Source organism: Hypanus sabinus, chromosome 14 (genome assembly GCF_030144855.1).
Source record: "Hypanus sabinus isolate sHypSab1 chromosome 14, sHypSab1.hap1, whole genome shotgun sequence".
Lineage (NCBI taxonomy): Eukaryota > Metazoa > Chordata > Chondrichthyes > Myliobatiformes > Dasyatidae > Hypanus > Hypanus sabinus.
In genome coordinates this window covers 74,538,699-74,563,904 of record NC_082719.1, presented here as the reverse complement: position 1 = coordinate 74,563,904, position 25,206 = coordinate 74,538,699, and the positions used below count along the sequence as shown (strand labels likewise).

General features: G+C 40.6%; 1 protein-coding gene across 1 annotated transcript in view; it reads right to left on the bottom strand.

Moving 5' to 3' along the window:
* The window catches only part of LOC132404879 (potassium/sodium hyperpolarization-activated cyclic nucleotide-gated channel 1-like), a 255,912-nt gene that overhangs the window by 197,327 nt on the left and 33,379 nt on the right, over positions 1-25,206 (bottom strand). Inside the window, exon 2 of the mRNA XM_059989441.1 lies at positions 16,202-16,625. Within this exon, the coding sequence (XP_059845424.1) occupies positions 16,202-16,625 (424 nt within the window). The remainder of the gene's footprint in view (positions 1-16,201; positions 16,626-25,206) is intronic.

Genomic DNA, 25,206 nt, shown 5'->3' with positions numbered 1-25,206 from the left:
TGGAAAGGGTGATCAACTTCAAGCTCCAGGGTGTCAACATCTCCAAAGATCTATCCTGGGTCCACTGTAGGCTATATTTCATGTGGAGTTTGAGGAGACATGGTATGTCACCAAAGACTCTAGCAAATTTCTACAGAAGTACCGCGGAGAGCATTCTAACTGGTTGCAGCACTGCCTGGTATGGAGGAGTCACTGCACAGGATCAGAAAAAGCTGCAGAAATGTGTAAACTTAGCCAGCTCCATCATGGGCACTATCCTCCCTTCTGCCATCATATTTGTGAATATTCTGAATGGATGATGAACCCACGTACACTACCTCTCTATTTATTTCCTTTTGCTCTTAGCTTGCACTACCTACTTAATTTAACTATATATACAGATTTCTCATTATTACCTGCTGCAATGGACTGCTGCCGCAAAACAACGTATTTCATGACATATGCCAGTGATATAAAACTGGATTCTGATTCTGAGGACTGAGTGCAAAGGGAATGGTCAGCCAGTTACCTCACCAGCTTATATCACTTCCTTAAATCACATAAACCGGAGGTCATTGCACTCTGCCAACTGGCCTGCAACTGCCTGTGAGATTCTAAAGTTAGAATATAAAGCTCGTGACGCAGTCAGTTCTGTTCTATTATTACCAAAGTAGAGAAGGCAGAGCAGATTATTAGTGTAGAAGGTCAGCTGCTTACTAAGGCACACTGCAACTGATTTGCTGTGCGAATGAGGTGTGGTCGCCTTTTTAAAGTGATGCTAACCTGCTGATTTCACAGTGGAGGAAGTAGCACGCAAGTATCTTCAGTCAAAACCATCAAGCAAATGATCACAGCCACCTTCTCTTGGCATCCGTTTCATCTCCGATTTACATGTCCAGTCAATTGTGCTCGCGTGACATGTTATGAAGGAGATGGTAGAATGCAATGATCATACTGAAAGCCACAGGGAGGATCGTTGCTCGGTCAGTCTCACATTTCCAGTATTTAGGCATTCTTCCCCCCCCCCCCCCCCCCAACCTTTTCCAGTATTTAAATCTTTCTTTGTTTCCATCCCCTTCAGGAATGTCTTTGCAACTGTTTTTCAGCTGCACCTCTGACTCTCTCCATAGTATCACCAAATCACAGCCTTATTTCATATCTACTGTCAGTGATAAACAACTTGGAGACAGGCCTTTCAGCCCACCGAAGCGTCGACAAGCAGGCACCTATTTTTACACCGATTTTATCTCGCTCTTTTCATTTCCCTGGCATTCTCATCAACTCTCTTTCCGCAAGATTCTGTGCATGAGGGGCAATAATTGACAGTAGTCAAATAACTTACCAGCCTTCACATGTTTTGCATGTGAAAATGAGAAAGTCAAACATTCAGAAGAAGGTCACTATATTTTCAAGGAGGAATATAACACAAAATATAAACACAAAAGGTTAGGATTAAACTTGGGTCACTAAGGCCATGAAGCACACACTACCAGCTGCACAACTTCATCCATCCCTTTTTTTCCAGCAATCTGATAGCTCCCATTTCAGACGGAAAGTTGTTGATCTAAAACGTTAACCATTTCTCCCCCTTGCCAGTGCTGCTTGACCTGAAGAATATTTCCATCTTACATCATGTTCCAAAAACAATGACCAAAAAGCAAAAGATAAAGGACTAGGTGTAAGAAAGAAGTGGACAAGCTGAAATTGTGTACCCTAGACTAAAGAGGAAAATCAGAAAGATATTTGAAATAAATAAAAGCCCTAAGGCAATAAAGAATTAATTTCTTGTGACCAGCCTGAGACTACAGATTTAAGGTGACAGGAAAAGAACCAGAGGCAGCAAGGGTATACATTTTAAAAACTAACACACAAATGGTAGGGAAACTCAGCACTTCAGGCTGCATCAGGCTGCAAACACAAAGCACACTGCAGATGCTGGGATCAAAGCAACACGCACAACACGCTGGAGGAACTCAGCGGGTCGGGCAGCATCCGTGGAGACAAGCAGTCATCTATAGAGAGAAAGGTCAGACGCAATCTCAGGGCTCTAGTAATTTGGGTACAATCCTGATCTTTGGTTCTGTCTTCCTGTGATTACATGTGCCCCCTCCCACATACCAAAGACATGCTGATTGGAAAAGTAACTTGCTGGTGACTGGCAGAATCCAGGGAGAGATGATGAGAATGAGGGGAGAATAACATCAGGTTATTGCAGGTTTAGTATAAGTGGGTGGCTGACGGTGGCCATGGACCTGATAAGCCAAAGGTTCCATTTCTTTGCCTTATGACTCAGGTTCAGGTGCTACGATAATGCCTGGCATTTGCCACGTGACAGCGTGACTGGCAGCCATCAAATATGGAGATGCCAGTGAATTTCCAACACCAGCCTAAATAAAAATAAAGCTAATGACATAAGTCTGCGAAATAAAGCACTGGATCTCTGTAACATTTTCATTAATTTGTTGACCTGAGCATAGAATGAATACCTATTCCTGATTTAAGCCGTGCAGCAACAAAGGCGATGTGCACGGGAGTTTTCAATTACTGTGAGACCATGCAGCCAGACCGTCAGTGCTTCTGTACCTTCCTATTGGTATTTCCACCACAGCAGCAGCTTTCTTTGAATTCCACAAAAGGGCACCAAGAAAGTCTGGTATGGTCGTGTGAGTTATGTTTGGTTGCATCACTTTGCAAACGGGTGCAAAAATCCATCTTCCCATCTCTCACTTTGCCCACAACATAGTAATTATAATCACATTCACAAAGCTACTAAGAGTTCAAGGAAAAGTTCAGGCCCCCTTCAAGTGCTCGTTGTTACTTTATTTTCAAAACCAATGCTGATTCATGAGCTGTGATTTGTGTGTTGAAGAATCGCCAATTTCATGGTTCACACACCAGACTGTAGAGCATCCAGCTGGCTGGTCTCCATCAGAATGGATGATGATGCATCTGGCAGTATTCTGAAAACCTGTGCCAACCAACTGGCACAGGTGTTCAAAGGCATGCTGTAGTTGGAAGTTACCACCAGATTCAATAGGGCATCAATCATACTCATGCATCATGTGCGTCAAAAGCTCCTAGTGAAATATAGCCACCATCATGCCTTCTTTGTAGCTGCGTCAATAAGTTGGGTTCAGTTTAGATCCACAGAAATATTTACACTCAGGAACTTCAAGTTGCTCACTCTTTCCACTTCTGACCCCTCTAGGAGGACTGATGCGTGTTTCCTCGTCTTACCTTTTCTGAAGTCCATGATCAATTCTTTGGTCTTACATGATTGGGAATAAACTGTAGGAAATTGTAACCTCATGGGCAACTAGCCTCCACAGCATCTAGGACACCTTCAAACAGCGTTGCGTTAAAAAGGTGGCAGCCATCATTAAGTAAGTATCCTATCACCCAGGACATGCACTCTTCTCATTGCTACATCTAGGAGGAGGTACAGAAGCCTAAAAACACACACTTAACATTTCAGGAACGGCTTATTCCTCTCCCCCATGAGATTTCTGAATGGAAAATGAACCCATGAACACGATCTGAGTATTTTTTCCTTTCTTTTTGCACTACTTATTTAATTTTAATTTTCTTTTTATACTATATATACTTTTTACTGTAATTTATTAGTTTTTATTATTTTATACTGCAATGCACTGCTGCCGCAAAACAACAAATTTCACAACATATGCCAGTGATATTAAACCTGATTCTGACTTGTCTTGCAATCTTGCACTCAACATCAACATGACCAAGGAACTGATTATGGAATTCGAAGAGGGGAGGTTTGGAGAACACACACCAGTACTCATTGATCAGCAGTGAAAAGTATGAGTAGCCTCAAGTTCTTGTGCATCAGCACCTCAGGGGATCTATCCTAAAGAAGGCACACTGTGGCTCTAATTTATTAAGAGCTTGAGGAAATTTGGCATATCACCAAAGACTCTAGTAAATTTGTACATATCTACAGTGAAGGGCATTCCTGCTGATTACACTATAGCCTAGCATGGAGTGTGAATACACAGAATTGCTCAAGGGATGGAGCTTCAGCCAGCTCCATATCATTGAAGACATCTTCAAAAGGCTGTGCCCGAAGAAGGTGGCATCCATCACTAAGGACCCTCACCATCCATTAGAAAGGAGGTACAGAAGCCTCAGGACGCACACTCACTGTTTTATGAAAAGCTTCTCTCCTCCATTTTCACATTTCTGAATGGTCCATGAACACTTCTTCACTGATCCAGATGAAGGGTCTGGGCCCAAAATGTTGACTGTTTCTTCCTCTCCACGGAGGCTACCTGACCTGCTTAGTTCCTTCAGCATTTCAAGGTTGTTTCACTGTATTACTATTCCTCTTCTGCATTATTTATTTTATTTTATTGTAACTTATAATATTTAATGTGTTGAACTGTACTGCTGCCCCAAAACAACAAATTTCATGACATGTCAGTGACAACAAACCTAATTCTGACCCTGAGCACTTAACATCACCAGCTTGGACTGGAGAAGAATAGCCTCTACCTCGAGAGGTTAAAGTCACCTGTCAATGCAAATGTTGGATTTGGGCACTACCTTGAGTCAACCAGGCCAGAGGAATCCAGTGGAGGGGGAGAAAAGAAGAATTGCTAAGATAATCGTAAATGAAACAATCATTTGAAGCTATCACCAGTCCAGTCAGTATCTGGTTTCAGTTGTGGGCCCTCGATCTGAATGAAATGCTGATTAATATCTGACTGTTCATCTGCTTTAGGTCATAAACTGCGACTGAACATCTAAAGTTTGTATCTGCAGAAACATTATGGCAGAACAACATGGGGGAACAATTCTGGGATTACTCCAAGATAATGCCCTCCTAACAGATTTCACTGTTATATACTGTTATATACCATTGCTAGTTATTTAAATTCCATTGTTACTACAGCAGACCAGAGGTTAAGTATTCACCAGCTTCCTGAATAATTTCTCCCCACACAATAAACAGTCATCAGCAATCAGATTATTAACGCCAGTTCCATTCTGCACCAGATATCAGCACAAGTACACAGATGCCTCTCTGCAATGCAATGACTCATCTTCAAATAGATATGAAGCAGTATATAAACAGGAATTCAAGGCACCATGATTTTCCAACAGATTCAAAAAGCACAAAATGCTGAACATGCCATCACAACTCGCATGCTATAATTGTAGCATAGTGAATCAAATATTTTTGTTACATTCTGATAACATTAAAAACAGGCAGATTGGACTTCCAGCACAATTTGATGAAAACATTAACCCTGCCCCTCGCCCCACTGTTGATGACTGAACTCCAGAATATTTCCAAGATCTTGCATTTTATTTCAAATTTCCACCATTTCTTTTTTGATTTTCCATCTTTTAGTTCCAATTTGAGTTCTAGCCATCAAGGAGACATGAAGAATAATTGCCACAGAGGTTTTGAACTCTTGTGGCTAGACAGGAAAAACTCCTCACTCATTTAAAGTACAAACAGTTGACCACTACATCTGGTCATGCATATCATGGCTACTCCTGTGCCAAAGCCAGGACTTGACTGTTCAATTTCCTTCTATCCCTGCTGCTTTTTGAAACCAATTTCAAAAACGGCAAGACGAGCTGACTGGAGGCACAAGAAATTCTGCACTCACTAGAAATCTTCTGCAACACACACAAAATAATGAAGGGACTCAGCCCAATATATAGTGATATTCTTCACCAACTTTAACAAGCCCTTTTCCTCTCTAAACATGCATATATCTAGTTTTTGGATACTGATAGGATTTCATGCAGGGTAAGGAAGTTAAGTGCATCAGAAAAGTATTAAACAACCCACGTCACATCATGGTGGAGGGCATACTATTTTGTACACCTACATAATAATTGGATTGCAACTCACACATCAGCATCCAAAGAAACAAACGTATGTGAATTGCATTTAGAACGCACTTGTCATGCAAGATTCAAGTCAATAGAATTTTTAAGGTAGAGGTTCATAATGCCTGGAATCCCCATATTGACACCACTTAGCTCTGGGAGATGCAGAATTCCCTGACTACACTGGCCTCACTGATTCGGGGAACCACCTCAGTGCCCAGAGATACAACGTGATGGGTCATGGAATCAGGGTAATGGCTGATGCTTCATTCCAGAATGAAGATGTCCCCCTTTTTCAAAGAAAGGGGCTTCCCTTCCTCCAACATCAACGCCGCCCACAACTGCATTTTTTCCATTTCACGCACATCTGCCCACACTCCAATCTCCAGCCACCCCACCAGGGATAGGGTTCCTTTTGTCCCCACCAAGCTCCGCGTCCAGCATATAATTTTCCGTAACCTCCACCATCTCCAGAAGGATCCCAACACCAAGCACACCTTTCCCTCCCCCCAACTTTCTGCTTTCTGCAGGGAAGGCTCCCTACGCAACTCCCTTGTCCAGTCTTCACTCCCCATTAATCTCCCTCCAGGCATTTATCTTTGCAAGTGGAATAAGTGCTACACCTACCCATATACCTCCTCCCTCACGACCATTCAGGGCCCCAAACAGTCCTTTCAGGTGAGGTGACACTTTGTCTGTGAGTCTGTCGGGGTCATCTACTGTGTTTGATGCTCCCGGTGTGGCCTCCTATATATCGGTGAGACCCGACGTAGATTGGGAGACCACTGTGTTGAGCACCTACACTCCATCTGCCAGAAGAAGCGGGCTCTCGCAGAGGCCACCCATTTTAATTCCACTTCCCGTTCCCATAGTGATATGCCAATCTATGGTCTCCTCTACCGTTGCAATGAGGCCACACTCAGGTTGTGGGAACAACACCTTATGTTCATCTGGGTAGCCTCCAACCTAATGGCATGAACATCGATTTTTCAAACTTCTGGTAATGCCCCTCCTCCCCTTCTCTAATCCCTATCCTTTTTCCCCTTTCTTACCATATCTCCTTCCTCTGGTACTCCTCCCTATTTTTCTTCCTTCCACCGTCTTCTATCCTCTCCTATTAGATTCACCCTTCTCTAGCCCTGTATCACTTCCACCAGTCAACTTTCCAGCTGTTTATTTCACCCCTCCCCTTCCCAGTTTCACCTATCACCTTGTGTTTCTTCATCTCTCCCCCCCCCCCCCCAACTCTGTCTCTGCATCTTTTTTTCTCCAGTCCTGCTGAAGGGTCTTGGCCCAAAATGTCAACTGTATTCCTTTCCATAAGTGCTGCCTCCCTGCTGAGTTCCTCCAGCATTTTGTGTGTGTGGCTTGGATTTCCAACATTTGCAGATTCTTTCTTGTTAATGACTGATGCTCTTAACAGCAAAATAAAACAATTTATTTATTTATTGAAACACAGCATGGAATAGGCCCTTTCAGCCATGCTGCCCAGCAATCCTGTGTTAATCCCAACCTAATCACAGAACTATTTACAATGACAATTAACTTACCAACTGGTACATCTCCGGACTGTAGGAAGAAACTGGAACACCTGGAGGAAACCCTTATGGTCATGGGGAGAGCATACAAACTCCTTGCAGACAGCAGTGTGAATTGAACCCTGGCCGCCTGTACTGTTAAGTGTTGTGCTAACCACTATGCTACCATGTTGTGCTTGAACCAGAAATGTACATGAAATTATACACATCACTTATCATTTCAGAATGGTTATACCAATATTGGTAAGCAAGGACTAACAGCACATTTTTCCCTTGAGCTCAAATTCTTCATTACATATGGTTCCCTTTCCACCATTATCATGACTGGACATAGGAGACACAGGCTTCATTTCACCACTTAACGGTTGTGCCACCAATCCATTAATCCATCTGCATAGAGGAAGCTGCATTCACTGATATTTTTTTAAATAATTAATTTTCCCAGGGACTGGATGATCACTGGAAGTGCTGGTGTTCAGCAGGAGAAAATATCCAAAGACAACACAAGATTCTAAAAGTAATGTTTACCTTTCCTGACGAAGGGTCTCGGCCCGAAACGTCGACAGCGCTTCTCCCTATAGATGCTGCCTGGCCTGCTGTGTTCCACCAGCATTTTGTGTGTGTTGTTGTTTAAATTTCCAGCATCTGCAGATTTCCTCGTGTTTACCTTTCCTTAGCAAGCTTTTCAGTTACCTCCACTGCATCAGTCTCATTGAAAAATTTACTCGAATTTCCTGGTCTTGAGCCATTCTTAACTTAAGCAAGATGATCTGTCATTCAAATTCTTCATTGCATTTTTCTCTGATATCTTTAAAAGAGATAAACTGACCTAGTATTGACCCTCTTTGTTATGTACAGATGCTCAGATATTAATGCTGGAAAATGCACAAATGCGCATCTTTCCATCATTAATATTTCAATTGAATATTCCTGTCCGAATATTAATGGTGTCTATTCAGTGTCTGTCATCACTTTCATGGTAAAATTCCAGAAATAGAAACTGGGCCTTGTGCCACGAGGAGAGTCCGGATGCCCTGTCATTTACAATACACGTTCCCCCTGGTTTAACTCCTCAAAATGCAGCACGTTCACTTGGAGTCATAGAATCAGAGGGTCCTAGACTAATGCAGTAAGGAAACAAGCCCTTCAGACCAACTTGTTCATGCCATCCGAGAGGTTCATCAATACTAGACCCATTTGTCATGTTTCTCTCAGATTCATTCATCTGTCAAAGTGTCTTTTAAATGTAGTTGTTGTACCTGTTCAACCACTCTCTCTAGCAATTCATTACATGCACTGCGTTTTGTGTGGAGTCCTGTTTAAATCTTTTTCCTCTCACCTTAATCCCATTCCCTCAAGTTTTTGATTCCCTTTCGTGGTGGAAAAATATTTTGTACATTCATCCTATCTATGCCCGTCATGATTTTTCACACCGCTAGAAGGTCACTCTGCAGTCTGCTTGTCTCAGATGAGTAAAAGTCTAATTTAGAACATAGAACAATTCAGCGCTGTACAGGCCCTTCGGCCCACAATATTGTGCTGACCCTTAAACCTTGCCTCCCATATAACTCTCCACCTTAAATTCCTCCATATACCTGTCTAGTAGTCTCTTAAATTTCATTAATGTATCTACCTCCACCACTGACTCAGACAGTACATTCCATGCACCAACCACTCTGAATAAAAAACCTTCCTCTAATATCCCCCTTGAACTTTCCTCACTTTACCTTAAAGCCATGTCCTCTTGCATTGAGCAGTGGTGCCCTGGGAAAGAGGTGATGGCTGTCCACTCTATCTATTCCTCTTAATATGCTGTATACCTCTATCATGTCTCCTCTCATCCTCCTTCTCTCCAGAGAGTAAAGCCCTAGCTCCCTTAATCTCTGATCATAATGCATACTCTCTAAACCAGGCTGCATCCTGGTAAATCTCCTCTGTACCCTTTCCAATGCTTCCACATCCTTCCTATAGTGAGGCGACCAGAACTGGATACAGTACTCCAAGTGTGGCCTAACTAGAGTTTTATAGAGCTGCATCATTACCCCGTAACTCTTAAACTCTATCCTCGATTTATGAAAGCTAACACTCCATAAGCTTTCTTAGCTACCCTATCTACCTGTGAGGCAACTTTCAGGGATCTGTGGACATGTACCCCTAGATCCCTCTGCTCCTGCACACTTCCAAGTATCCTGCCAATCTATGTTCAATCTCTGCCTATAATTCATGTTTTTGAGTCCAACCAACATCCTTGCATATCTTCCTTGTATTCTTTCCAGATTAATAATGATTTTATTAATCCGGGTAACCAAAAGCACAATATTCCACATCACCAATGTATTGTACAACTGCAACAAAACATCCCAACATTCAGTGCCTCAACCGATGAAGGCCATTACACTCCACAAATGACTTCTTCACCACACAATCCACTCATTTTCATGCAAATTATTCATATAAATGGGGAACAGCAGGGGACCCAGCACCACTCCATGTAAGAGCAGAATTAGGCCATTCATCCCATGACCTAACTGAGAGGCGCCTCACTGGCTACAGTTCTGCAGTCTGAAAAAAAGCCTCCACTACCATCCTCTGACTCCTGCCAACCAAGCGAATTCCACGTCCAATTGCTTCAGTCGTCCTAGATCCTGTGGGATCTTACCTTCTGGACCAGTCTACCACATGGGACCTTGGCAAAGACCTTACTTAAGATCTCACAGTCAATACCCACTGCTCTGCCCATCAATCTTCTTGGTCACCTCTTCAAAAAGTTCAATCAAATTCGTGCAACACTATTTCTATGCCAAAGCCATGTCTAGTTAGGTCTTGCCTTTCCAAATGCAGAGAGATCAGGGAGTGGCATTTGAGGAAGCTGGCAACATCAATGCCAGGATCACATCAGCGCCACAACCACACACTGGAAGCATGAACTGATGTTTAAAAACAGAGCCGTCATTTTCAAAACTGACAGGTTTTGAAATGAAACAGGCATTAAAAAAAAATCAATTCTGTTTAACTGCGTAATTCACGTGAATGAGTTGTGAAGGCTCTTGATATCCTGTGAGAGACACAATTTCAATGCAAAATTAATTTGAACAATTCACCAAAGATAGATGAGCCATGCAAAATGTACAATATAAGGAGCTCAGCAGAGTGCTTGTATGCCAGATAGGAAACAGAAACTCTATTCCGGATGTAGCAGCTGGGCTTTGAGATTGTTTAAGAGGACAAGCTAGCATGTTGCAAACATCTTTAAACCACCATGGCTACAAGTGCAAGGAAGGACAGAGATAGACCACTGCTTTATCAATCTATCTGATGCTGAGTATTCACAAAACAATGGACAGGAACATTCCTCCTGATGTATTGTACTGGCAATAATGGACCTAGATCCACTTTAAATGCAGGTCCAGATACATCCATTGGGTAATATCCAAGAAATTTCAATGGGGCATGGAGGAACCCAAGGTCTAATCCATAAAACCATAAGACAAAGTAGTAGAATAAAGTCATTTGGCCCATTGAGTCTGTACCACCATTCCACCATGGCTGATGTATTTCCACGCTCAATCCCATTCTGCTGCCTTCTCTCTGTAACCTTTGACATTGTTACCAATCAAGAAACTATCAACCAATACTTTAAATATACCCAACTATGGGGCTTCTACAGCCTGTCAACATACAACCGTAGAGTCCAGGAACAGGACCTTTGGCCCACAACGTTGCGCCAAGCCAAATAACTTAGTTATCAAATGATCAAATACACTAATCTCTGATGCTTGCACAATGTCCATATCCTTCCACTTTCCTCACATTCATGAGCCTATCTAAACATTTCCAAAAGTCCCCAATGTACCTGCCGGCACCAACATCCCAAGCAGCACATTCCAGGCATCCACCACCCTCTGTGTAAAAAAACTTGTCTCTCATATCTCCTTAGAAATTACCCCCTCCCACCTTAAAATGTATGCCCTGATTAGACATTCCAACCCTGGGGAAAAGATACTATCAGTCTACTCTATCTATGTCGCTCATAATCTTATAAACACCTACCAGATCTCCCCTCAGCCTCCATCGCTCCTGAGAAAACAACCCAAGGTTATCCAAACTCTTGTTATGGTAAATGATCTCTAATCCAAGTAGCATCCTGGAAAACCCACTCTGCACCCTCTCCAAAGCCTCTACACCCTTCCTATAATGGGACAATCAGAAGTGTATAAAATACTCCAGATGCAACCTAATTGGAGGTTTATGAATCAATGCACACAGAATGCTGGAGAAACTCAAGCAGAGTCAATGGAAAAAAGTAGAGTCGATGTTTTGGGCCGAGGCCCTTCAGCAAGACTGCTGAATTTTGAGTGTGTTTCTTGGATTTCTAACATCAGCAGATTCTCGTTTGTGATTGGAGGCTTATAAATCGGCAATATAACTTCCTGATTTTTGAACTCGACTAATAAAGACAAATATGCCAGATACCCTCTTAACCACTCTACCAACATGCGTAACCACTTTTAGGGAGCTATGAACTCGGACACCAAGATCCCTCTGCTCATCAACATTATTAAGGGTCTTGCCCTTAACAGTGTACTGTCCCTTTACACTTGGTCTATCAAGAGGGAAAACTCCATATTTGTCCAGGCAAAACTCCATCTACCATTTCTTTGCCTATATCTGCAACTGATTGATATCCTGCTGTATTCTTTATCAGTCTTCTACAATATCCACAACACCATCAATCTTTGTATCATCTTCAAACTTCCTAACCCACCCATCCACTTTTTTATCCAAGTTATTTATATACATCACAAACAACAAAGACCCCAGTACTGATCCCTGTGGAATACCATTAATATAAGACGTCCAGAAAGAATAAGAAGAGTAAGTCCCTTTCATCACTACCCTGTGTTCTATGGGCAAAACAATTCTGAATCCAAATAGCCAATTCACCTTTGACCCCAAGCATCTTAATCTTCTAGATGAGCATCCCATGAGGGACCTTGTCAATCACCTTACATCCACAGCTCTACCTTCATCAATCAACCTTGTCACCTCGTATAAAACCTCCATCAAGTTAGTAAAACACAATTTGCCCATCACAAAGCCACCCTGGCTCTCCCTAATTAGGCAATAGTTTTCCTAATGCTCATAAATCCTATCCCTAAGAATTCTCTCCAGTAACTTCAATTCCACTGATGTGAGACTCACCAGTCTATAGTTTCTAGGATTATCCATGCTTGAACAATGGAACAACATTAGTTAATCGCCAGTCCTCCAGGGCCTTCCCTGTAGCTACAAAGTTATTGGTCAAGGCACCAAAAATTTCTTCTCTTGCCTCTCGCAATGACTTGCGGTCTATACCATCAGACTCCAGGGACTTATCCACCTAAAGCATCTTATCCATCTTATCCTTTCTTTACTTTGAAGCCCTAACATATTAAGTCTTGGCACCTTCCCTCAAGATCTAAATTTCTCTTACCTTGTCATCCTTATTCTTCCTTCCAAATTGAACATATAGAACCTGTTCTGTCCTCAGTGCAGTTGCTGTCAAACACCAAACACTTGACACATGCTGGATGCAGACTTCCCAAAGACAGCTGTCACCATTCAACTCCTCCTGCTTCTTGCCTAACCCTCTCATAATTTGCCCTGCTCCAGTTTAATACTCTCTGCAAGGTCTATGCTTAACTTTATCCTTAGCTATCTTAAAACTTAAAGAGTTGTGGTCATTGTTCTCTAACTGTTCACCCTCTGGAAGGTCCATTATCTGGCTAGGCTCAATCCCCAATACCAGATGGAGTACAGCTTCCCCTCTTGTTGGACTATTTACACATTGATTTTAGAAACCCATCCTGGATGCACCTAAAAAATTCTGCTCCAACTAAACAGCTTGCACTAAGAAGGTCCCAATTTATATCAGTGAAGTTAAAGTCCCCCATGACATCAACACTATTATTTTTAAACCTTTCTTGAATCTGCCTGCATATCTCTTCCTCAATGTCCCAGTGACTATTGGGTGGGGGAGGGTGTCAGTGATTGCACCGTTCCAATTTTTGAATTCTATCCACATAGACTTCCATTATGTCCCCTCTGAGTGCAGCTGTGATACTTCACTGATTAGTGCTGCAAATCCCCCCCCCATCTCTTTTGCACGCAGAAACTGGGTTTTTAACCCAGCTTTCTTCGCCCTGTGTTTCAGGGTCAATGATAGTTCCAATCATGAAGAAATAAATGATTGCACATTCTGCAAGTTAGCCAGTAGTGAACCAATAGCTCAAATCTGTACGCAAAGCCACAGTCATATATCTATCCATGTACCTCCACACCATTTCAATGCAGCACATTGATTTTAGTATCACAAGACTGAATACAGTATATGTTAATTGCAACTACAGATTAGTCAAGATTGGCTTAGTGTTTGAACAACAGTTAACAAATTTCTAGGAAACATATTTTGTGCTGTTTGCATAATCTGCCTTGGTCTTCTGTTCTTTGTCTGACCACCAAATTGTGTCATGGTAGCCAAGCATAAACATTATTAGGAGGTATTTTGTCACATGAAAGTATATTTATGGACATTAACCAGTGAAAATGCAAATAGTAATGCATTTATGTTGTTAGATAATGAAAAGAGTGGGTGCATATTAATGCTAAACTGAATGCTCTATGCAGGTTTATTATCATTGACATATGTCTTGAAATTTGTTTCGCAGCAGCAGTACAGTGCAATGTGGTTCCTTAAGGTAGTCATAACAGAGGGTAGTAATGGTGGAAAGCTCCCACTACTTATTAAAAGCTCCTAATGTGTGCACCTCAAATAGCATCAGACAACCAAGTCCAGCCCCTGGACTTCATGGGTAGTTTAACTACTAAGCCCAGCATAATCATTTTTACTGAAAGGAGAAGGGGCAAAGGTGGGTTACTGGTGCCTTAAAACCGGATATTTCTGGCAAATGAAGCTTGCCAGCTGTGGTTGGCAGCTCATGTAGAGGAAGTGAAACTCTGATCTCAAACTTCCACTGTCTTGCAGCTACACCCACTCACGGGGGAGGCCTCAGGAGGAAACCCCAAGGGAAAATCCGGAGCTGGAGCATGTAAGGCAATTCTACATTGAGATCAATAGTGACTGGCATCTCCTACGACATTGCTGGTGCCAAGCTGTATAAGTTTCTGCCGTTCCTCTGGGTTCATCAGATGCACAGGGAAGGAGATGGCTACATGGGTAACAGATCACTTTCCATGTTCACTGTCCTGGCTTGCATATCTAGACAGCTAGGACACAATATCCATGGTCAGCCTGGACCAATAGCGGACTCAGTGAGAAAGGAATATATAGGAATTACTGTGATTTACAAGCATTATATATAAAGAATAAGTAAATAGTGCAAATAGAGAATAGTTTGTGGCATCATGGACCATTCCGAACCCGATGGCAGAGGGGAAAAAGCTGCTCCTAAAATGTTGAATGTGCGACTTCAGGCTCCTGTACCACCTCATTTATGATTGTAATGAAACTAGTCACGTCCTGGATGTGAAGGTTCTTCATGTTGGATGCCACCTCGCTGAGGTATTGTGTTATAAAGATGTCCCGAATAGTGGGGAGGCTAGTGCCCTGATGGAGCTGGCTGAGTTTACGACACTCTGTAGAATTTTCTGATTTTTTTTTATGAGTACCATCATATCAGATGGTGTTGCAATAGTCAGAATGCTCTCCGTAGTACAGCAGTGGAAATTTGCTCGAGTCTTTGGTGACATACCAACTCTCCTCAAACTCCTAACTAAATATATCTGCTGGAGAGCACTTTTCATAATTGCATCAATGTGTTGGGCTCAGGATACATCTTCAGAGATGCTGACACCCGTAAACTTTAGAGACTAGCAACTTTCATACCAATTAAAGAATAACAAGTCAATAAAAAAAAAACAGCATCCGAAAAGTTGAACTAGAAAGAACAGGTACTATTAGCCATATTGTTTAATGTGTTCATTGCAGAAACATCTGCCTTGAACCAGATTGATGTTTATATTTCCTTTTACATCCCTCTGCACAAGATCTCTCAAATTAATTTCTATTATCATTGAATTCAGGCACAGTGTGAAATTCAGATCCACTGAGAACTGACAAAAATAGCCGAAATTGAGAAACCTTCTGAAAATGCTAACCAAGGGACTTTCTGAAATGAAATCAAGATTTTTTGAAAACGTTATGTAAGCTCAATGCAACCCAATCATACAAAAAAATGATGCTGCTAATCATTAAATATAATCCTTTTTGAAATGGTGCAAAGCAAGCAGTACTGATCCAGACAGGACCATTTTTTTTCTTGGCGCTCTAAAGGGCTCTCTTTTGCCAAACAATAGTCTGCATCTTGTGGTAAGATCCCATGCTCCCAGCTCCCCCATTACACACTGTTTCACTGCAGAATTTTTGTTGTAACCTTATACGTACTCAGTTCAACGGCCCAGGCTCAAAATGCCATTCATTGCAGTGGCATAATTGGATTTAATATTAAGAGGCGTAGCTTCAAACAAAGCTGTAGACACTTCTCCATTGTCTCTTAGGGATGTTTTAAGGTTTGATTTGAATGAGATACTCTACAGCAATCCGACCGATGTGTGACCACCTTCACAAGGAAGATTGCTCACCAGCATCCAGGACGGTTAAATTCACAACCACCTTTTCATCTGTACCCTGCCCAGTTCGCATCTCAAAATCCTTTTGTGTCAACACAATACATGTACCCAGAAAAATAACTGAATGTGTTCCATAACAGATCTAGAAATGGTGCCTTGATGTAAGATTAAATAAAGAAGTACTTTACCTCCTCCCATTGGTGTATATATCGAATAAGTCTTGAAAGCCGTAACAATCGTAAGAGGCTGAGGATTTTTGTAAACCTCACAATTCTTAGTGCTCTAGCAGTCTTGTAAACATCAGAATCAAATCCTTTCTCTATAATCAGAAATATATAATCCACTGGTATAGAAGAGACAAAATCTATTATAAACCAGCTCTTCAAGTACTTCCACTTGATCACCTTGGGGTCCAATATGATTTCAGCATTGTCCTCCACAACAATTCCAGTTCTAAAATTGACTATCAAGTCCAAAAGGAAGAAGGTATCAGATGCAACATTAAAAATAATCCAAATGGTGGATGTTGATTCTGTGAAGAAGGTGATTCCCACTGGAATAATTATGAGATTTCCAACCATAAGCATCAGCATTATCAAGTCCCAGTAAAACCTAAGAGAAAGGAGAGAAGTAGAAAACAGTAAGTAGAAGAAACCTTAACTGTTCCATTATTTCTAATATGGTTAAGTTCAGTACCAGCAACAGAGGACTAAACTGCATGAATCACCATGAAAAGATGCCAGTGCATTTGTTTCTAGCTTCAGGTTTAAAAAGAAATACTGCAGGCAGTGGTAATATTACCGATGTTTTCAGGAATACAGTTATTAATAAATTTCTTTGTGCTAACATTCCAGAGTTTTTCTGAGGGTGTACTGTACCGAAGGAGGTTCTGTCATTCTCCTTAAAAGCTAACTCACTTGTGTTTTCCAATGGATTAATAAAGATTGGCCTAATGCCTAACATAAGAGTTATTTTCCCTCTGGCAAGTCAAAACCGTAACTGCTGACAGGACCTCTTTTAAAACATAATGAACGGCTGGAAATTAAACTGTTTTCCCTCCCTTCCTTCAAATTTATAAATGGAGATCAACTATGGATTGCTGATCTACATTTTAAATTATCGTAGCACAGGTTCCTAAGTTTGTTATATCCAGGAGTGGTAGTGGGGATAAGCTCCCACTATCTATAAAGTGCTCCAAATGGCATGTGACTCTAACAGCCTCTGACAACCTAGTCCAACTCTTGGCCTTCACATGTGCTTACTAGGCCCGGTGGAACTGTTTCTGCTGACAAGAGAAGGGGCAAAGGCAGACCACAGGTGTCTCAAAACCAGTTACTTTGGGCAAGTGGGGCTCATCAGCCCTGGACAGCAGCCCACCCAGGAGAAGGAAAACTCAGATTTTAAACCTCCGCTGCCTTGCGGCCATAACCACCCATGGGAAAGGCTTTGGGAGTAAACCCCGAGGAAGAAATCTGGAGGCTGGGGTCCCTAAGGCAGTTTGATGTTGTTCACAATTTCACTCTGGTAACCTCTGCAACGACACTGATACCAAGCTGTACTGGCGCTTGCCCTTCCCTTGGACTACATCAATGACGTGGGGAACGGAAACCCGCTGCATGGACAACAGCCAGTTCTTCCTACCTAGGTTTGCGCCCTGGGGAAGACACAGTCCACTAGAGGCACAAACCTATGATCCTCTGAGAACGACAGCTGCCTACTACTACTATAAACACAGATGAAAGCTGGAATTTTTCTGGGTAGGATGGCTTATTCCACTCTGATCAATGGACTTAGAAACTTAATTTACACAACTGTGGCGGTGGGATATGTCAAGGAACAAGGTTTTACCCCAAGTTTAATTCACTGCATATTGCACTTCATTTTCTTGTGTCTGTAAATATCAATAAGCTTATTGAATTGTTTAATCAGAGAATTAGACTTCCAAACACCACCCCACCCCTCCCTCCAATGAAAGATAGTGTTTTGTCCTGGTATTAATGTTCATATTCTTGACACACCATGAAAATGAGATTTATTTTGTAAATTTATACTACTTTTGTTGTACCAATGATTAAATATGTTCTAGGTAATCAAAAAGATTACTTCAGCACTTCAAAACTTTGCAGCATTTTCTATCATTTCATATTTCCAGTACTGTTGTTTTTAGTTCAAATCCAGTATTGTTCTCCTTTCCTCTCTGATATTTTCATTTGATTTCTTCCACTTGCAATTTCTGCCACAACCTACAACCACATTTTGAGTCATCAACTCTGTCTTCATCCTGAAACATGCTCTTCACTATGATCCCTCTTCACTGCAACTTAAAAAAGGTTTGATTTCAATCAAAATACTCTGGGTGTTATCAAGCCAAAGTGTTAATTCTTTTTCTCTCTATATAGATGCTACCTGACATGCTGAATATTTCCAGCATTTTTTGCTTTTTTTTTTTCGCTCAAACCACTAACTCAAACCTAGAGAAATGAGAATGAATTGCACCATTGCAGCCAGGCAATTTAAATTCAATAAGTTTTTGAATAAACAGCTAATATTAGTACTGGGAATGATTCCATCTGATTGTTATAGAAACACATTGGATTTGGAAATCTGGTGTCTTTATAAAGTTCTAGTTAAACTGTACTCCAGCCCTACAGCAAAAGTTTGCCTTTTAACTAACTCAGACGTGCACAAACATGCTATGTTTAGGGATGAACAATAAGGATATGTGGATCCAGTGACCTCCACATCAGTGAAGTAAGCAGTGCATTGGAAATTACTGCTTTGCTGTAACAAGGGTAGGAAATTTGTCATAATACTTGCCTGGCCCATATCTGTTATTTGCACCAATTAGGTCAAAAATAGCCTCTGTGTTACCTTGGACAAACACACCACACATGTCCTGTTATTGAAGAAACAATCTAGTTTATCAGATAATGTATTTGTACCCACGGTCCATCAGAGGAACTAGTCTGTCACTTCAAGTCAAATACAGTATTACCAATTTTCCAAAATATCACTCAAATAATTGGATACAACAATCACTTTTCAGGAAGCAAAAGTAGCACAGAAATAATACTTCAGTACTTTTATAGATTTATATTGCAAATATATACTCTCTACAATAAGGTCTATGAGCTTTAATATAAATGTTATATCGACTGTATTCTGAGAGCAAAAAAAGAAAAGGAATCAATCAAGCTCCTAGAAATCTGTTATCATCATATATTGCATCACTGATAAAGGATATGTACTCTTCAGTTGGCTTTCCAACAGTACAGATTCTACAGATGCACTGTTAATGTTTATCTATGCAGTGACAATTTCAATATGTATGACTTACAAACTAATGACTGGAAAGTGCTGCCTTCGCACCTGACATGACGTTTTCCGTTATATTTTTACAATACATTCACATAGCACAGATTAAAAGTAAATTCTATAGACAATGTTTTCATTTGTTTCCACAATATTACAAGACAAAAAGTAATTCTGCTGCTTCTTAGGAGGTGGGCATTTATCTTCATTGTAAAATGTACACTTTAAAAATAACGAGAAATTAGTCTTGAAATTAGACTTCACCATTTTATGAACATTGAATTAGGTTTTGCAAATATGACTTGTTTCCAACTGAGTAACATTAATGTAATCAAGAAACAATTTTTTAAAAACTTTAAAATTTGTTAGGGTGATTTTCCCCTTAAATTATGATTTACGAACATTTATCTTTGACAACTGCTTTGTGCTGTTGGAAATGCTTGGCACAGGCTCCACCTTTAAAATTAAATTTCTATCTGCTAACGTGGACATAGCCACTGTACACTGAACGGTCTCATTAGCTGCCTGACTACCAATCAGATTGTGCTGACTTGTATGGTGACCAGAAATACTTAGGCCAATTTCAAATGGTTGCTAATTTACCCTGCAATAACAACCAGCACATTCTAATGTGCACAATTGCATCACAAACCACAGGAATGAGCGCAAAGGAACAGGGAATAACACAAGTTTTCACTGGTGTAAATTCAATTAATTAATAACTATCCTGGAAATGATATCAGTGGCTCTGACAAAGCGAGTAGGGGGAAGAAAAATCATCTAGTATCTCTTTTTTCATTTATGCTAAAATATGTGCAAGCATCAGTGGCAGCAATCTTTGACATCCTTTACTGCCATTCAGTTATTGATGTCTATTGTTCATGGCTGCACATGCAAAGCAACAGTGAAAATATAGCTTGAATTATTAGAGCACTACACACAATGAAATCTTCTTCAGTTTTGTGGATTCAGCTCACACATTTTCAGACATCTCGATGGAAACAAATGTTCCAATATATTGAACAAAGTGACCAATAGAGCACTAATGGATCTGTAACAACACACAAAATGGAAAATAGAGGATGGCAAATAAAATCACACTGGGCATAATGAGCTATTCATTCCATCATGAGTATTGTCATCATTGATACTTCAAAATGTTGACTTTAGCAAAGGTATGGTTCCATTCTAATTTTTTAAATCTTACCAAAATGTACATTCCTTGTGTACTTCCAAACTTCGAATGAAAACGGAACATTTAAGATTAAGCGTCATCTTAAAGAACACTATATTCTGACTTTGTGTCCTAGATCAGTCATTGGACGGCAAAGAAATGTGAGAACATCACTTTCAGTTCACAGCCCACATTGCTCTGCGTGACACAGGATGGAGAAGGTCAGATGATTGACACTTACCAGTTGGTGATTGAATCTTGAAGCTCCCAGATATGTGTGCTATAAATTCCAAAAGGTTATGCTTCATGAGGAGCAGTAGACACTATTGTGATGTGCAGGACTACATCTACTACATTCCGCAATAAAGCAGATATGATAGTAATATTTAAGGGTCATTCAGACATACACATGAAGACTAATGGAATAGATTGGCAACATCAGCATAATGGGCTGAAGGGCCTGTTCCTAAGCGCTCTTGCTCTCAGTGTAACACTTACTTCATTGTTAAAAACTGACTATTTTGAGATTCCTTACCAATAAGTACAATAGTACAACAGTAATCACAAGGACTGTAATAGTTCAAGGAGATCCCTATTATTGTTTGGTTACATGAGACTAACCAATGGTTTTGCTGACATCACCATATAGCGGGATTTTTTTCTTTAATGAAGTATTTTTTTAAATTAAAAATTGTTTCCAATCACAAAAAGATGTTGGAAATGGCAATTTGAAGGAGTCCTGTGTGGGAGCACTAATGTTTCAATATATCATTATCAGAGCACTAAATACCAAAACCCTACAAGATGGTGAATTATTTCATAATGCTTCAATTCAGTCATTAATTATGGACTGCATTATCTTTTTGTACTGGCTGCTACAACGCCAAGTCTGGTACAATACAACTTTCTGCTTCGTTGAAGTTTTTCAGCTATCCGGTCTGATAACACATTGGTTGGATTGACGGATAGTGTATTAGCATGCTGTGAAGTGTATTAAAGGTTGCTGAAGAAATAACGGATGTATTGGTCATGAGCTTTCAAGAATCACTCGATTCTAGCATGATCTTGAGGGTCTGGAAAATTGCAAATGTCACTCCAGTCTTTAAGGAGGGAAGAAGACAAAAGAGAGGAAATTATAGGCCAGTTAGCCCAACTTCAGTGGTTGGGAAAGTGTTGGAGTCTATTATTAAGGATGAGATTTCTGGGTACTTGGAGACTAATGATAAAATAAATCAAAGTCAGCATAATTTCTATAAAAGAAAATCTTTCTTGACAAATCTGTTAGAATTCTTCAAGGAAGTAATAAGCAAGGTGGACAAAGGAGAGGCAGTGGATATTATTTACTTATTTTTTCCAGAAGGCTTTTGATAAGGTGTTACACATGAGGCTGCTTAACAAGATAAAATTCTGTGGTGTTACAGGAAATATACTGGCATGGATAGAGGAATGGATAACAGGCAGGCCATGGCCAGTGGGAATAAAGGAGGCTTTTTCTGGTTGGCTGCCAGTGACTAGTGGTGTTTCTCAGGAGTCAGTATTGGGACAGCGACTTTTTACATTGTTTGTCAATGACCTAGATAATAGGATTGATGGCTTTTTGGCAAAGTTTGTGGATGATATGAAGATAGGTGGAGGAGTAGGTAGTGCTGAGGAAACAATGTGATTGCAGCAGGACAGACAAATTGGAAGAATGGGTAAAAATGTGGCAGATGGAATACAGTGTTAGGAAATGTATGATAATGTATTTTGGTTAAAGAAACAATAATGCAGATTATTATCTAAATGGGATTGAAAATTCAAACATCAGAGGTGAAAAGGGACTTAAGAATCCTCATGGAAAACTCCCAAAAGGTTAACTCACAGGTTGAGCCTGTGTTAAAACAGGCAAGTGCAATGGTGGCATTTATTCCAAGGGGAATAGAATATAAGAACAAGGAGGTAATGCTGAGGCTTAATAAGGCACTAGCCAGGCTGAACTTGGAGCATTGTCAGCAGTTCAAGGAGCCCCTCAACTCAGAAAGGATGTGTTATCATTGGAGAGAGTCCAGAGGAGGTTCACGAGGTTGATTCCCGGAATGAAAAGGTTAACATACGAAGAGCTTTTGGTAGGTTTGGGCCTGTACTCATTGGAATTTAGAAGAATATGTGAGGATCTCATTGAAACCTATGAAATGTTGAAAGGACTAGATAAGGTGGATGTGAAGAGGATGTTTCCTCTGGTGAGAGAATCCAGAACTAGGGGGCACAGCCTCAAAATTGGGGCAACCTTTTAGAACAGAAATAAGATACTTTTTTCAGCCAAAGAGTGGTGAATCTGTGGAATGCTTTGCCACAGACTGTGAAGGAGGCCAAGTCCATAGGTATATTCAAAGCAGAAGTTGATAGATTCTTGATTGGTCAGGGCATTAAAGGATATGACAAGAATGCAGTTAAATGGGGTTGAATTGGATCCAGGATCAGCCATGATGAATCGGACTCGATGGGCTGAATGGCCTGATTCTGCTCCTATGTCTTATGGAAACTACATAGAGGTAAACATTTAAAAATGTTAAATCTCACTTTAAGAACTTTCTAATATTTTTGCTCATTCAATGTTGAAGTTTCTTCCCCTGAAACGTTGTCTAAATTGCTAACTCTAAAAATAGTTTTCAGTAGCTAGAATAGCACAATCAAAAGTTTTACAACCCCTTATTTAAGGGGTAATGTTAATCTTAGGTACAAGAACAAAACTTGCATGTAGTGCTCTGTGTGTGGCTTCAAAAATACAATTGTATAAAAACCTCTCTATTTTTGAACATCAATCCCTTTGCAAAAAAGGCCAAAGAGCCATATACCCTTTTAACTAAAACCATAGCATAGCAGTTAGCATAATGCTATTACAGTGCCAGCTGTAAGATCTGGGTTCAATTTCCGCCGCTGCATCTATGTTCTCCCTGTGACTGTGTGGGTTTCTCTGGGTGCTCCAATCTCCTCCCAAATTCCTAAGACCTATCATTCGGGCTAGTGAGAAATTGGCATGCTACTTTGGTGCTACAAGCGTGATGACACTTGCAGGCAGCCCAGCACAATGCTTGCTGATTCAATTTCACTGCACATTTTGATATACACATGACAAATAAGAAATCCTTTTTAACTACTTGCTCCACCTGCTAGCTGACCTTTGTTTTTGATTCATGCTTAGGGACTCCAAGACTGTTCTATACTTAACACAGTCTATTTCAGTTTGGTTAATAATGTATTTTGGTCCCTCTTACAAAAGTGCATTTTCATGCACCAGAATAGAATAGACTTTTAGTATCATTGCTCAAGACAACGAGATTGAAGTGCTACTACAGTCCATGCAAAACAGATATTTACGATGCATGCGGTACAACTTAATTTTTTAACAAATCCTATATTTACATGCAACAAGTGACTTTGATGGACCATCATACTTAAAGGCCATTGGCAAGCTGAGGTGTAGCATTATCCAACTGCACAACAGCCCTTGGGAAAAAGCTGTTTTTCTGCCTTGGCTAAGATGCTTCTGTATCTCCGACTAGATGGCATGAGATTGAACAGACAGTGTCCGGGATGGGATGGGTCTTTAATGATTTTGTGAGTGCACCGCAGGCATTGAGAATTGCAGATTGTCTCCAGGTCCAGTAGTTAGATCCCAATGATGTGCTGAGCTGTCCTAATCATCTGCTAGAGTGCTTTGTGATCTGTCTTACTGCACCCTGTCATTTCGGATTTGCTCCGTTGCTGCTCTTCCTCAATCTATGTCCCATTGCAAAATCACAATGTCCTCATCACAATTTTTCCTTTAATCTATTTTCACTCAGCAGCAAAAACCCCTTTCCCTACAATCCTATCCAAGTTATTAATATAAATAACAAATAACAGAGTGAGGAACTGACCCTGGGTACATCTTTCCAGTCTGAAAGAGAATCATTTCTTTTCTTACTGTAATAAGCCATTCACAATACCACATACAAAATGCTAGAGGAACACAGCAGGTCGGCCAACATCTGTGGAAAGGAATAAACTGTCGATGTTTCAGGCCAAGTCCCTTCATCTGTAAATTTTGAGTCCTGATGAATAAAGGTCTGAGCCCCAAATGCCAGCTGTTTACTCTTTTCTACCTGGTCTGCTAAGTTCCTCCAGCATTTTAGTATGTGTTAGCCTGTGTGGTAAACCATGTATACCTGTCTGGACATGCCCCTCAGCTGACTGCTCCTGTGGCTCCTCCCACAGACCCCTGTATAAAGGCGATTGGGGCACTGCTCCTCCCTCAGTCTTCGACATGTCCTGCTCCCTTTTCGCTGTTAATAAAAGCCTATCGTTCACTTCCAGTCTCCTAGGGTGCATCAGTCTGGATTTCCAGCATTTGCAGAATCTCTTGTGTTTATGATTTCATATAATACCACATGGTCTTTTTTGCCACAATGTGTTTATTTGTATTTTAATACCACAAAATACAGCTTTTACCTTCCTATACTTTCTTATATTATTCAGAAAATACAGAAGTTGCTGTATTAACACAACAAACAACACACACAAAAAAAAGCTTCTCCTATTTCAACAAGTGGTAATATATAGAAAATGTGTAAAATTTAACAGGTATTTAAATACAGTTCAAAAATCAATAAATAAATAATATAAATTTTCTACAAATTTTGGAAGCTGCATTGTCTACAGAAGGTAATACTCTTTTAATCTTCTGTT